The 16,112-nt window shown below is 42.8% G+C and overlaps 1 protein-coding gene across 1 annotated transcript in view; it reads right to left on the bottom strand.

Annotated features, from left to right (window-relative positions):
- The window catches only part of PI4KA (phosphatidylinositol 4-kinase alpha), a 75,649-nt gene that overhangs the window by 55,573 nt on the left and 3,964 nt on the right, over positions 1-16,112 (bottom strand). The window contains exons 2-11 of the mRNA XM_077309065.1: positions 14,226-14,342; positions 10,939-11,032; positions 9,725-9,813; positions 8,242-8,314; positions 7,664-7,923; positions 6,806-6,866; positions 4,161-4,309; positions 2,955-3,020; positions 1,042-1,138; positions 39-230 (exon numbers count right to left, since the gene is read on the bottom strand). Coding sequence (XP_077165180.1) covers positions 39-230; positions 1,042-1,138; positions 2,955-3,020; positions 4,161-4,309; positions 6,806-6,866; positions 7,664-7,923; positions 8,242-8,314; positions 9,725-9,813; positions 10,939-11,032; positions 14,226-14,342 — 1,198 coding nt within the window. The remainder of the gene's footprint in view (positions 1-38; positions 231-1,041; positions 1,139-2,954; positions 3,021-4,160; positions 4,310-6,805; positions 6,867-7,663; positions 7,924-8,241; positions 8,315-9,724; positions 9,814-10,938; positions 11,033-14,225; positions 14,343-16,112) is intronic.

Genomic DNA, 16,112 nt, shown 5'->3' on the forward strand with positions numbered 1-16,112 from the left:
CGTTTTAAGAGATGGTTTTTAAGAGGAGCAACATTCACCTTGCTCATCTTTCACAGCCCACACCATGAGATCCACGCAGGCAGCATTGGCCTGGCAGCGCAGTTTCAGGGGATTCAGCTCGTTGTGCAACCTGTCGACGTCGTGAAGGATTTTCTGAAGCTCTGCTTGGCTGCTGTTGAATTGCTCCAGCACAAAATCATGAATTTCCTTCACAAACGAGTTCGGGAGGTCTGAGAGGGTAAGGAAGCAAAGCGTCAAATCCAAAGGTCGGACTGAGAAATAATAGGAAATACACCGATTTCTTTTCAGAAAAAGAAATACTTTTCACGGCATGCCACAAACTTCTGCCAAACTTTAATCTCAAGTTTCTGCTTTGCCATGAAGCTCTATGGCAGTGCCCTCCCTCCCTCCCTTCCGATTTTTATCCCTCCCATATGACTCAGGGTTCATAAATGGGGTTTCCCCTTAACTAAGGGATAAGCTATAGGATATCTTTTTAAAAACAAGTCAGGCCCGGCTTTTCCAGGCCCAACTCACTTTCCCTGCTGCAGCCATGCAGCAGCTGTAGGGAACATCTGAATATTCTGATTTGGCTTGGGACAGATATTGACTCCTCGTGCAGTTTCAGCTTAGGGAGGCAGGAGCCCCTGCTTCTCTGATGTTGCTATTCTGAGCTGAATTGGGCCCCAAAGACTTTTAAGCAGACATTCCCTGCAGCTGTGTCGCGGCTGCAGGAAATGCAACTCAGGCCAGGAAACCTGGATGCAACGCATTTTTAAAAACTATCTATTGGGATAGCACTGTGGGTGGGTCGTGGGTTGGCCATCCCCAGCAGGGCTTGCTTGACAGGACCACTCTAAGGGTACAACAGAAGAGAGAATAATATATGCTCCTCAAGCTCCTCACAGTATGAATAAGAAAACACACAACAGATAGCAAGATTGTCTCTGGTTTGCTGTTGGAATATCTTGTTTGACAGCTAGTGAACAGCATATGAGAATTACTGCGATCTTACTTAGAAGATGAATTCAAACATCCCACCTTTCATATAGTATAATGTGTCTCGCAGCATTTTAAACTGGGCAACATATAGGGGGTCGCTGAACATTTTGTAGCATAGATCTGCATGGGGATTTGCCTATAAAAATTAAGAAGGAAAAAGAAGATTTGCAGTTATAGTTTTCAACCATACATCATATTTTAAATGGCGAAATTTACACCTAACACCTACCTCTTTCTCCCTGGAATGTCAATCAAGCCAAGCAACACTAATCTGCTGAACACCTTTACTATATCAACCAACGCTAAGAAATTATATAATTTATATCGAGAAGATAAATAAGTTCAATTATTTTGTTTAAATGTACTTATCCCAAGACTACTGACTGAAATTCCTGCAGGCAGCTTAATGAGCAAGTTTACAGCAGCTTACATCAAAATCCTTGGTTGATTTTTTGTAGAAATATGTTTTCAAAAGGAAAAGGCTCTGTCTTTTGCAGCAAAGCAGGAAGCAAGTAGCCCCTTTAAGACAGACCAAACTTATTCCAGGATAAGCTTCTGTAATCACATCTCATGCTATCAGATGCACATAAGTGGAAATCTTTGTTGAGATTTTAATAACCAAAATCATACCTAGTTGGGGGGTTGGGCAGGGGGGGGGGTTGTTCCACATGCTAAATAGGTAAAGGTATCCCCTGTGCAAGCACCGGGTCATGTCTGACCCTTGGGGTGACGCCCTCTATTGTTTTCTTGGCAGACTCAATACGGGGTGGTTTGCCAGTGCCTTCCGCAGTCATTACCCTTTTACCCCCCAGCAAGCTGTGTACTCATTTTACCGAACCTCAGAAGAATGGAAGGCTGAGTCAACCTTGAGTCGGCTCCTGGGATTGAACTCCCAGCCTTATGGGCAGAGCTTTCAGACTGCATGTCTGCTGCCTTACCACTCTGCGCCACAAGAGGCTCATCCATGCTAAATACACACGTAGAAAAGTTCATCCCTGCTGGAAACGTTAAACAGAAACTGAAACCTGATCCAGCCAATAACAGAAGCTGATTGCCAGTTTAACTGTTGGAGAGTCTAGGTGAGGTTTTCTCAACCAGAGTGAAACCCTGGGGTTTCTTGATGGCCCTGGAAGGGTTACCTGAATGGGTGGGAGTTAATTAATTTTTAAACATTTATCGGGTGATAGGACCATGTATGGCCATGTTGACCTGGCCTCCCCTCCCAAAATGGTTAAATGATGGGCCTGGAAGGGGTGGGAAGTGAAAGGGCCCAGGGTGAGCATGTCCACAGTTATACTTCCCAAACACATTCTGCATGATCGTGCCACTTCTGGGGTTTCTCGGAGCCTGAGGATTGTTTCAGGGGTTTCTCAATGATAAAAAGGTTGAGAAAGGCTTCTGACCTGAACTCTGCTTAACTCACCTCGCAGAGGGAATGAAAATGGGAGAGAGGAGAATCATACCTGCTGCCTGAGCTACCCAGATGAAGGAGAATAGAAAACGATGCCTTTTCACACACCTATTGCCCTATTAGTCAAGCCCTTTGATGAGACTTAGGGATAAGATTCCCACTCCAGACAATAAGTAGTGCCGGAGAAAAATTATATCAATTTAAATCAGAACAATAATGATACCGACTACAGACAACCCCAATTTGCAGAAAAAGGGGATATTCTGATTATATTTCACTATTTTAGAAACAGGTACACCTGTCACTTGGGGCATCCATTACCCCCATACTTGTACTAAAGCTGAACATTTGTATCCACATCCTCTGCCTTATTTGCCTATATGTCTCCTGCATATTCTTGTTAAAATTCCTGTTGGGCTATCTTCTGCGAGCACTATCTTTTCTCACCAAATTGAAAAGTCATGCCCTTTCTGCTTACAACAGGATACTGCATGTTCATTCTTCCCCCCCAAAAATCCACACAGTGAAAAATTTAACATACCTCAATAACTTCAGCAACAACTGCATCTAAGTTTTTCAGGACAGTTTCCCCAACAATCTGTTTTACCTAGAGCCACAAAAACATTGTTTTTCACAGATGATATTTTCGGGGAAGTGTTTCTTTCTACAAATGCAGGGTGGACAGCACTCCTATGAACACTCTCTAATTATGCATGTTTGGATTGGCTAATCTAGCAGCCCAGCGAAAGTATCAATATTATTGTCACCTAAAATTAAACGGTGTTAAAATTATGGTTTGAACTTTAAGTCACTGATGCAAAACGTAAGTCAAACATTAAACCTCTGGGGAGGCACTGCTACTACAACAGAAATGCATGGGCACAGAAAAGGTGCCACTGTGTTTAAGATCCAGGCTGCAAAAGCTGCACCAGAGCATTGATATTATTGTCATCCAAAACTACACAGTGTTAGAATTATGGTTAGAACTTTTAAGTCAGTGATCAAAACATAAGTCAAACATTAAACCTCTAGGGCGGTACTGCTACTACAACAGAAATGCAATGGGCACAGAAAAGTTGCCACTGTGTTAAAGATCCAGGCTGCAAAAGTGGCATCAGATTACTTGGTAAGGGGTTGGCTTTACATATGGAAGTATTTCTATTAATGCAAGTGAAGCACAGCCCTGCCTCTTGACCACTGTTTACAGCATCTTGGATGATAGGTCTTCTCCTGGAAGGCATACAAAAGTCAGGCAATAGGAAAGAGGGGGGCCTGTGAGCTAGATGGTAGTTAAGCCAGTTTATGGAGCAGCAAACTATGGAAAGATTAGCGGCAGATGCATAGCACTAAAATTCAGGGGAAGGAGCTCACCGAGAGACAAAGAACAAGGGGAGAAAGCAGAAAATCAGGGACCTACCTGGCAAACTTATGGGGGGAGAAGGAAAGAAACGGGCAAGAAAGGAAACCCACTAATTGTCAGCAAGACACATGAACTGGCAGAATGAGTGCAGACTGGCACAAAGAATCATGAACTCTAGGTGTCTGGTCCTGGTATGAAGTATATGATACTTTGCTGGCATAACAGATGTGGCTTTCTTCCCTACGAATGCAATCTTTAATCACCTATAAAGGTATGTAACTGAGCACCATTAGCTGAAGACAGTTTTAAAATTGCTCATCACTTTGCCTAGAAGAACATTAGCCCTGGGATTTTATACTATAATTTCTGAGACGGCTCACAACCTACCATGTTCAGCAGCTGGCGAAGCATTTCTAATGGAATGTTGAACTCCTTGTTGCTGATGCCGTTAAACAGGGGTGAAACCGAGAAGCTGGAGCTGATGGTCGAGAAGTAATAATCAGGATCCAGGGCACTCCCGTCAGGTAGGTAGGAGCCTGCTTGCGGGTTGAGGGGGGAGAAAATGCAACAGGTGTGTTCAAAAGGTTCACCACACTGCCCACCTGATAAACAGCACAACTGACACTGAACACTGACAGCTGGACTGAAGCCCAGGCAGGTAGCGCTGGCTCCGTTTGGTTGTAGACTTCAAACATGGAGAAGTACAGTGAGCTTGAACACCCCCACCGCACAGCATGGGTTAACTAGCGACTGGGAAGGGTAGCTGTGAATTTCCTGCATGGTGTAGGCCAGGGGTAGTCAAACTGCGGCCCTCCAGATGTCCATGGACTACAATTCCCAGAAGCCCCTGCCAGCATTCGCTGGCAGGGGCTTCTGGGAATTGGAGTCCATGGACATCTGGAGGGTCGCAGTTTGACTACCCCTGGTGTAGGCACTGTAGGGGGTTGGACTAGATGACCCTTGGTATCCCTTCCAGCTCTGTGTTTCCATGTTTCAATGTTTTTTTCAGCCCTGGCTCCAGACTGGTGGAATGAGCTGCTGGCTGAGATTAGGCCCCTGATGGAGCTACCACAGTTACAAGTGCCTGTGAGTCGGCACTCTTCCACCAGGCCTATGGTTGAGGCCACAGCAGCCTGATATCATATGGGCCTCCTCTCCTCTCCAGATTTTTATTTGTAATTTGATTTTTACACTGCCCCTCCCTACAAGCAGGCTCAGGGCAGTTTACAACAATAAAATAACCCAAACAAAAACAACGTTCAGCTTCTTCAGTCACCCCGCTGCCATTTTATCCCATGACAGAGACCGGCCACTGGGTAGTAAGTCAAGAAGAGCCTTCTTCCTGTCTTGGCTGGGCATACACTACCTGGCCCACCGCCAAACTGAAGATGGATTTGTTAGTTTGTAATTTTTAGGATGTTTTTTAATTTACCTATGAACATTTTTAACCTACTGATGCAAACCGCCCCAAGGCTGCTTGCAGAGAAAGTGGTCTATAAATCAAAAATAAATAAATGAATAAAATAAAACATGTTTAATCAGAAACTTCCATTGAGAACAATTATCTAAGGCATCGGACCCCCATCTGGTACTTGAAGGGCTGCCACACCCATATGAATTTGCTGATTCTCCAGAAATCCCTGTCTGAGGCTCTGTCCCATTTCACCAACAAAATATCCCCTGAGGATTCAATTGATTTAATTTCTTACTGGCATAAGTTGCACGTCTTCCTTCCCTCTGCTACAGATTATGCCTGTTCAGCTTTTGTAACTGTAAAGGATCCACCATCTCTCATTTGAAATTTCAGTAAACATAATCCCGTCTTGTTTTTAAATGCTTTTCCTTAATCTTCTGAACTATGCTTCGCCCAGTGCAGTCAAAGATCTTTGCTGCTAATCTAGCTGGGAATGAACAATTTTTTAGAGTATATCCCTCCCCTGACCCATAAATGATGAAAATAGAACCTGCCACCTGAGCCTGCCCGCTATGAAGCCAGCCCAACTGATGCCAGGGAGGATTACTTTCAAGGAAATATTCCTGGGACGGCTGCCATGCAAACCTATTCTACTCATTGTTACTCAGCAGGAAGCCCCACTGAATTCAGTGAGGCTTACTCCCAAGTAAAGCATGCACAGGATTACAGTCTTGATGGACAATGTGTAGTGATCAGTACCAATGGCCTACCGCAATGGCCTTGCTGTTGAACACAGATGAATAAATTATGATTTCGGGTACTGTAAAGAAATGTCCGTCAGAGTTTCAGTGTGAAAGCTGGTAAGACAGTGCTGTCTGTGCCCAAGAATTTTCCCACCTTAAAGGTCAACACTAACACCCTTATCCACAGTGGTATAGTGGTTAAGAAGCAGCAGCCTCTGCTCTGGATTACCAGGTTCGACACCTTGTTCCACCTCCATATGAAGCCTGCTGGGCGACCTTGGGCCAGACACAGTTCTCAGAGCTCTTTCAGCCCCACCAACCTCACAAGGTGTCTGTTGTGGGGAAAGGAAGGGAAGACGATTGTAAGTCACCTTAAGACACCTGAGGCCTGCTGGGTGACCTTGGGCAAGTCAAAGTTCTCTCAGAAGTCTCTCAGCCCCACCAACCGCACAATACATGCATTGTGGGGAGAAAGAGAATATGACTGTAAGCCACTTTGAGACTCCTTAAGGTGGAGAAAATCAGGTTATAAAAATCTACTCTTCTTCTTCTTTATCCTAGAGCATTCGATATGGCTACTGTTTTATATGGGGATGACCTGTGAAATCTGTACTTGAAGGTTTTTTTTTTTTAAATACACAGTAGATTCAAGTCTAGTAGGACTTTAGAGACCAACATGAATGGGGGGGAGGGGGATAAGCTCTCGAGAGTCAAAGGTCTTTCCCTGAAGGAGGGAGATTTGACTCATACCCTCAAAATCTGATTGGTCCCTAAGGTGTTACTGGACTTGAATGTAACTGTTCTACTGCAGATCAGCTTGGCTGCCCTAGGAAACCCTATTCTAAGTAATCCTATACTAGAGAGTAAAATTTTACCTTCAAAATATTGCGCGGATCCTCCGGGGGAAGAGGGAGGAGCTCCACGTTCATGACTGACCTGAAACATGAAGACAAGCACAGCGCAGTGGCATGTTACACTTAATTGGGGTATTCCAACAGCGATGTTTTCCACCAGCGCAAGGAACCATCCGCCCTAGGAGCCTCCTTGAACCAATGAAAATCACCCAATGAAAATTATTTATTACGTCCTCCCCAAATCCAAACAAAACTATCACTAGCTATTTCCAGAAAGCCATCAATAGGCCCTAATTCCTTTAATAAATTAACCAGCAAATACAAGGATGAGGCCTGCATAATATAATCTAAACAGACTGGGACTCAAAATGCCTCTCTAATTTCTTCCAAGGTGAGGGGCAAAGATAAAATCTAACAAAGAACACTATCCCAAGTCCTACACACAGCTGAGCTGGTGTAGGCCAGGGGTGGCCAAACTGTGGCTCTCCAGCTGTCTATGGACTACAATTCCCATGAGCCCCTGCCAGCATTATGCCACCGTTTGGCCACACCCTGGTATAGGCTGATCTCCTAGTATCATCAGGGGCTTTTCTATCCATGCCCCCTCCACTAATAGATATTAACTGCATTTTCCTTCTGATTAGGTTCAGGGCATCGATATTTTTGTCTTAATTTCTTCCACACAGGAGTTTACACCATGAACGACATCTGCTCCTGGGGAAGTAACTAGAAACCATAATGTAGACTTGTGCATATTCACTAGCAAGAGCATAATCCTATGAATGTAAATTAAAAACTGAAGGTCAACCCATAAACCGTTTGCAAATCGCTAAGCCAGGTCTACAGTTCATCTTATTCAGAGAGTGAGTTTATGCAAACCTGAGCAATGCTGGAAACGCTGCTGGCCTTTCGCTTTAAGGATCCTTCCTGACAGACAGAGAGTAGGGAGTGTGGAAGTATTGATCTGAAGTCATTAAAGGAGCGTCTGCGAATACCGTCCAGCTCACTTGGGGCTTTGAGGGAATGAGGAGCAACTTTAGGGAACAGTTTGGACAGCAGGGACTCTTCAGAATTGCTGTAGCGTCCAAAGGCTCGTGAAATTCCAATCAGGCATGGCACGGCATACTTGCATAAATATTCTGAAAAACAGAGGCTGGCCATTAAACTTTCATTTTGATGAGGTCATTGTTCTTATGCTAACATGCTGAAAGTATTATTGTCATTATAACAGCTGTATTACAGAGGGAAACAAGCAAACATAAACCTAACTTGAAAGACTCACTCATTGAAAAATACAAATATGTTGGGTTTCTTTGTATTGCATACGTTGAACATGGCCTTTCATCAATATGAAGGTAATAGGAGAGAGAGAGAGAGAGAGAGAGACCGACCAAAAGAGCAGCTGAATATTCACAGAAATGAAAGTGGAGAATCAACCGGAACAGAGCTTCCCATACCTTTATCCTGGATTTGTGGAGACTGGCACATTCCCAGCAGGACCTGCATCACTTGCAAAATTGCCTCTAAAACCTAAAGTAATCAAGACAGACCTTGAATGAATGATATTTTTCGGGATAACACAATGGAACTTTAATGTTTCCAATTCTATGGGTGGCTTTGCACACTATAGCTGTTGAACCAATTTGTATTTTAATATTTAAACTGCACTGGTCTTTTTTTAACTAGTAAAAATTAAGGACCTAAAAAAAAACCCCGGGCCCAACAGATCGGTTTGTAACAAGATGGCATAAATATATGTTTTTAAAGTTTTTCAAAAGTATCAGTACACACGGCAGAATCTTCCTTTTTGTCATAACTTTTTGCCTTTTTTGTAATAAAAAGAACGAGACATTATTCCAGATCCCTGTGAAATATTTATTTTGTTTTTAAATTCTAACATTTACATTTACATCCCACTTAAAGCAGCTCACAGAAAACAAAAGGAACAGCTTGAAGTAAAGCACTTAGGGAACTCAGAAAAATATCCGTAATGGAAGAACAGGCCATCAATTAGAAAGGCCCTTTTTACACAGTACTGTCATAAAGCTACAATGCATCCTGTATTCAACTTTTTTGGTAAGATGCTCCCTGAGCCTCCAAAGAAAAGCAGGGTATACATTCAAATATAAAAATAAAATAGAAGATATACACAAAAATTTACCCAGAAACAAGTTTACATGCAGTAAAGAGATTGTCTCCTTAAAAAGGAACTGCCCTCCAGAGAAAATTATTATCAGAAGGAACAAAAAGTACTTTAGAATGGCCCCTGTACAAGCTTGGGTGCAAAGGTTTAAGATGTGCTTTAAGGTTGTTGGGCTTTTTAAAAAGCTTAGCAAGAAGCACATTCCAAAGGATTTACTCTTGACTCTGATTTAAGCATCTGCAGATAGTATAATCTTCTTGGAGGAGGAAGATTACAAATCAGTCAAGAATTGTTTTCAGGGAACCTCTATAGTCGTTGTTATGCAAGCTATCCAGCTCTACACGCATTTGTATGGTGTGGCATTTTGAGACTGCATTAGCATCATGCTTTTCACACCTTTCGTTTAGGTAAACCAGGGATTCCCAGATAGGGTTCTGAGGAATCCTGGGGTTACATGAGAGGTCCCCAAAGGTTATGCGGATTTCCAAGAAGTTTAGAGATGGCTTCTTACATCACTAGAGCCCTCTTCCTCTGTTGCTCTATTGGCCTAGTCTCTTTCTCCACAATGGAAATAATAAATGATCGATTGGTTGATTGGCTGGCTCCTGCATCTTCCACCCCCACTTCTATGAAGGGGCCTGTCGCCATTTCTGGGGTTCCTTGAAGCCTGAAAAATATTTCAGGGGTTCCTCCATGGCCAAAAGGTTGAAAAAGCGTAAGGTAAACACTGATTTTAAGAACTGAGGCATACTGGCATCTATTGCACTGCATATTGAAACCTGTCCAATGAGCTCTACCTGCTCTCGAAGAACTGCGTCTCTGTAGGCAACATCTGATAACAAGGTCACCAAACAAAAGCTGAAGTTTTCGGCAATAGGAAGCAGGCCTGCACAAATGGTAAAAGACAAACAGGAGGATTATGATTTTGGCTGCTGAATCCACAGCAACAGCTCTGAAATGTTACAAGTCGCTGCAATTTATATCTCACCAACATCTAACGGCACAGCCGGAATAAGTTTCTCAGCCGGTCAATGCACGGCACACATAAGAACAGCTCATGCTGTAGGTTCTGCCCAATACGACTAGGGACAAAGGAGCCCTCCGGATATTCTGCCACATGCATGAAAATCACTTATATGAGAGCAGCTATCATGTGGCTGGGAGAATGTTTAAGGAAGCCTAACATGTGGGTGGGACCCACATCCTGCCACAAGTGGGGGTGCCAATTCTGTAGTAAATGCCCTCAGAAGGACTGCTACCCATGCAATGGAATATGTCTCTCAGCCAAGGAGTGGTTTAAGGATTCGCACCACAGCAAGTTTAAGGATTTGCAGGACTCTAGCTGAATACAATTGCAGCAAGAGCTGCCAGACTGGGGACAGAGATCCCATCTGCAGTGGAAAGGGGTGTCCCTCCAAGATGGAAAAGGGTGGGAGGGACGGATGAAAGCACCATGCAGGGCCCTTGGAAACACGGGTCCCATAGCACATGCTACATGTTCTACAAGTATAAGCCAGCCCTGTCTCACCCACATGAGAGCTATTTCTGGTATATGGTTTCCACATGCATGGAAGAATTTCCAAAGGATACCTCAAGTAAACCGCTGCTGCTATTGTTTCATCAGAAGCATGTCAATAGCAGCACGAAGAACAATATAACTGGAATGCACATGACTTTTTATTTTTTAGAATACAGTGAAAATCTGGTTTCCCCATATACTGCTTTCCCTAGGCACGGATCTCAAATCTCCAGGAATGGTTCATCCGGAGTTGGCAACTCTGCTCTTTATCTGAACACACAACGTACTATCACTCCCCTTTTCCCACAATCATCAAAAATACAAAAAAAGGGAGATGTGTGTGTTACGTTTTTACAAATTAAATACAGATGTGCATAGTGTTCAAAGAGTTCTAAATGTAATAACACTAGAATTACTTTTATCACATCCCATAAAGAGAGGGCACAATTGACAATTGTTTTCCTTTTGACAAAAAACGTTTTAAAGCATCACCTCGGCCTTTCCGTGAATTGCTTTCCTCTATCCATTGCACTTTGGAAAGGCCCCTCAGCAGCCGGAGAAGGTATGGAACGATGGTATCTTTATGCTGCAAGAGGAGATTTATAATAAACAAGTAAAATGAATTACGATGTGAGGTGCAGAACAATAGCGCCATTAAGGGTACCGAGACTCTGAGGATTAGTCCCATCCAATTCGCATCTTGTACAAAGCCTCACTATCTAATTAAATTTCATGCTATACAGCAGATTAAAGCATTCCAGTTTAGCCAGTGAGAAAGGCAGAAGATGATTGTTCTGTGGAAGCCAACTGTGTGTCCGGCTTCGGACATTCTGTCTCTGGACTGGAATGTGACCTAAAAGCAACAGCAATTGAAATAATTATAAGCGGGACGGGAACCAGCACAGACTGAGCGGGCAGCTGCCAGGGCTCGGGGCTCCTGGTGGGGCCCACTGCTGTTAACCCTACACACACTCCTGCACCCTTCTCCTGCCATCCATCGATATGTCCTTCCCCATCTGTTTGCTTGAAGAGTTCTGCCACTCGTGTTCCCAGTTGCCCAGCATCATTGGAGAAAGGCATGTGATGCACACTGGCAAAGTTACTGGTGGTGATGACAGTAGCCCACCCAGCTGCATGCACTGGCCAGTGCTGTTGGGAAAAGGGCATGTATGTGGTTCAAGCTACTGGGCACAGGCAGTAGGAGGGCTTATGAGGGGAAGAAGTAGCCTTCCCAGCTGCATGCAGACTTCTTCAGATATAAAGAAATGGAAATTACCACTTATATACTCGCGTGTAAGCCTAGTTTTTCAGCACCTTTTTTCACACTGAAAAGGCCCTCCTCGGCTTATACATGGTCATATACGGTAATTGAAATAAAAGCCTGCTCCAGTCAGCCAAATGTTGCATTGCTTTTTGCAAATGTGTACTGCAAGCTGAGCTTGCTCTGGCAGCTTGTAGGACATGAACAGTTTGACTGAGGGACTCTGATCTTTTTTCCCTTTTCCCTTCAATGGCCAAAGGAATGGCAAAGCTGGATGGGAGAGCCTGTGATGATGGAGCATTTACCACCCTCGGCTTATATGCGAGTCAATACATTTGCCCAGATTTTGTGGCAAAATTAGGTGCTTTGGCTTATATGCAGATCAGCTTATATGCGAGTATATACAGGTAAGCAGTAAATCAGCAGACACCATGGGTATCTGCCAATCTGACATCTGTAACCATGGACTCTACAGCTATAGCTCATCTGTGCACCGATGATGTGAACAGAGATATGTGAGAGAGACTTCAAAATGGCAAGTTTAGTCAGAATCCTACCTATAATGGCAGAAAAGGGATCCAATATAACATCATAGAGAAGATGCAGCCCCAAAAAGTCAGTATCGTCTCAAAATAGAGGACTAACTTCACTTAGAAGTGGGGGGGAAGCTTTTGTAAGTGGAAATACCCCTGTCAATACATCTTAGGTTCAAACCTTGGTATTCAGGTTCAGGACTGATCTTAGCAGACCCATCACCTGACTCCGTATAAAGCAACGTCTTAAGTTCAACATGATTGCAGAGAAAGGGTGGAGAATTGCCTGCACAGGTACAATCAGCAGTACAACTCTACCCACTGTAACATAGCTGGGCTGCAAATGGCTTGCACAACAGGTGCGTTTCAGAAGATTAATGAAGTCATCTACAAAGGGTAGGTGGAAAGGAGAGTAAAAGTGAGGTGTGTCAAATAACTAAAGGGACCTCCCAGGACCTTATCTAGCCTAAAAACTTGTATGTGATCTAATGTATACCATCTTTCATGGTTTGCTTGTTCTTCGGCAAACCACTTTGCATTCCTATGGTATGGTTTGGTAGGCCTTCTGAAAGGCTTCCAGATTAGACACGAATTCTTTCTTCAATCCTAGGCCATTATATAGAGCAGGTGAAGCGAAGGGAATGTTCCATGGCATAACAGCAGCAAATTCCTCAGTGAAGCGAAGCGTCTACAAAGCTATCAGAACTACTTCCTAATCTAGCAAGGATTCTCCTTTTCTCACTGCACATTCCGCATTCCGCAATTATTTTTAAATTAGGGTTCATCCAGACGTATTATTCTAGAACAGACCTCCAGTACTTTTCTCGTATATTTTTGTTTTTGTTGGAATAACTTGAAATTGCACCCTGGGACAGAGTTTAACAATTACTGGTTTGTAATAAAGAGATGTGAAAAACTCAATGCATTTTTATTAACTGGTAGGAATCTGTTTTGCATTTAGAACCCATTTCTCTCTGAACTGGGTGTTGGTGGTTGGTAGTTTGAAAGCTTACACACCCCTGATGGTTGTTCCTTATACTTTTAACAAAATGCCCAATATTCCACATCTTATAGAACACAGAACACAATGGATGCCACATTCTGCACAACCCTCACGGTTGCAACTATTTATGAATTGAAGGGCACAATTCCAGATAACGCTTTCTTCTCAAGTTTTATTTACATGCATACAATTTGATGATTGACAATAAATTGAATTCACAAATCACTGTGGTTAAAACCTAAGATTTCTACCCTCCAGCAGTGCCTGAGCATAACTGATATTAATACAAGATGCTTCTTTATACCAAGTCTGACTGTGGGTCAATCTAATTCAGTACTGTCTGCTCTGACTGATAGTGCCACCGACTAAGGAAGATCTTTCCCAGCATGTTTTCTGAAATCTTTAATGGAAGATATCAGGGACTGCATCTTCTGCAAGCAAACCTTCGGCTCTACAGTTGAACCACAGCGCCTTGCTAACCCTCCTCCTCCACAACTCCATCCCTCGCACACAGTCCTATGAGTTATGAAATAATAATTTCCAAAGGACATACATGAGCAGTATCACGGAAAAGAGCTTGCAACCCCATCCCCCATGGTGACTGGTCTATCTTCTAACAGATTCTAAAGGTCATGGAAATTATCCAATTCAGTCCTGTGAGCTACAAAAAACCATCTTTCAAACAGTGCAATTCTAAGCAGAGTTACTGTCTTCTAAATCAGCTGACTTCACTGCACTTAGAATGGTGTAAATCTGCTAAGTCAAACAAAATAATCAGCTACCAATGTTGCACAACTTCCTATATTTTTTAAAAATCATATTTCCTACCTAAAGGGAAAGTTTCCTGAAAACCTAGCTTCAGACCAGGGACAAAGAATTTGATCAAGCCACTGACCAAAAGCTATATGCATGTTTTATTCAAAAACATTGGTGCTCTCACAGCTTTTCTAGCCAGTTATTGAGAAATGTAATTCGTGTGTACCTGTAGGTCAGATTCAATAAGAAAAATTCCCAAAGCAAGCACAGCATCTCTGCGACGCTCATCCAGCTGAAAGATCCCATGGATATCCACCGGACACATACATAGTAGTTTCTGTACCTGCAGGGGGAAAGGGGGGACAGTGTGAGCATCTTTATTGTAAAAATCAATGTGTGTGTATGTAAACACATATACACACACACACACACACACACACACACACACATACATACATACATGCACACACACAGCTTTTTTTCTGACGCACACTCAACTTCTGAGTTCCTACCTGTTAAGGTTGGGTTGTGTTCCTTTTTTGGTTTTGGTTTTGCATCATAAAGAACTAGACAATAACTCAACAATCATGTTGTGAATAAGACATAAGCACTGAAGGGATCTTCCAAGAAACCAAGAATGCCCTTTTGTAAGTGAGAAACCATGTTGTTTAAAAACTAACACAGGCTTTCTCAACCAGGGTTTCAGTCCTAGAAGGGTTTCCTGAATGGGTGGGAGTGAATTTTTTAGATATTTTTGTAATTTGTGAAACATTTATTGGGTGAGATAACATATATGGTCATGTCATCCTGCCCCCCCTCCCAAAATGGCCAGTGATCAGCCTGGAGGGGGTGGGATAGGGAGGTGCCTCAGGTGTACACATCTATGCTTCTCAGCCATATTCAGCACAATTGCTTCTAGGATTTCTTGAAACCTGAAGAATGCTTCAGGGGTTTCTCAATGTTAAAAAAGTTGAGAAAGACTGGACTAACAGATCTATTGTAGCATAAGCTTCTCTCTCTGGAACTTACGCAAGTGGTAATTTAACTTTCTGTATTGCCTCATGGACTAATCTAATTAATTACACAGGCAATACAGAAGGCCCTTCACTGTTGGTTCTCTCTCTCTGCAAGGAGAACACAAACTGTGAGTTCTCAGGGAGGACAAAAGATGAAATAGAAAAACATTAGTGTGTTACTTAATTCTTATCTTCCCTTTTGTTTTTCCCCTTGCTTGTCCTCCCCAGTGGCTTCATCTATTTTAGGCTACAAACCCTCTTAGCAAGCAACAGCTTATTTTTATATTGGGTTTTATAACACTGTCAGCCATGATGACAAGCCAAGCTACAGTTCCAACAAAATATAAACCATTCTCTCTCCAGCACTGAACTATTTGCAGATTGCAATGCTCTTTTTGCTCAAAGGAGCTTCACTAAAACAAGGACCAATCATTCGTCCCCAGATGGAAACTGCGGCCTGTATGCAGACCTGTTCATTTGAAAACATGGAAGTAGGGCACGGTTGATTCGGGAACCAGCTTGTTCACTTTGCAAATAACACTATCTCTGTATAGTGAATACCAGTATCTCTATCTATGGCAAAGCTTTCATCATGTACGGTATTGCTAAAGAACTCAATATTTATCTGGCAGGTGTACCTGATTAAAGCTTTCCACTGTAATCTTTAAATTAAATAGCAGATTAATTTGCCAGCTCAAAGTATTAAGCTTGCCTTTCTCTCACATGATGTTCAAAATGAATAATGTTAATATTTCATCATATGCTCAAAAAAGTACAAAAACCATCTAGAGTAACATAAGGCAAACAAATAAATACATTTCATAGGTGAACACAGAGGCATGCTTGTAACATCAACAGAGGTATCGTATCAAAATCACAAGATGTCATAGTCCCACTATATACCACATTAGTCAGACCCCACCTAGAGTAGGGTGCGCAGTTCTGGAGGCCTCACTTCAAAACGAATGTTTTTGAAAATTGAGAGGGTGCAGAGGAGAAAGATCCTGGGGCTGGGTACCAAGCCCTATGAGGAAAGGCTGAAAGACCTGGGAATGTTTAGCCTGGAGAAGATGAGTTTGAGAGGGGAAATGATGGCT

Source organism: Paroedura picta, chromosome 13 (genome assembly GCF_049243985.1).
Source record: "Paroedura picta isolate Pp20150507F chromosome 13, Ppicta_v3.0, whole genome shotgun sequence".
NCBI classification, from domain to species: Eukaryota; Metazoa; Chordata; class Lepidosauria; order Squamata; family Gekkonidae; genus Paroedura; species Paroedura picta.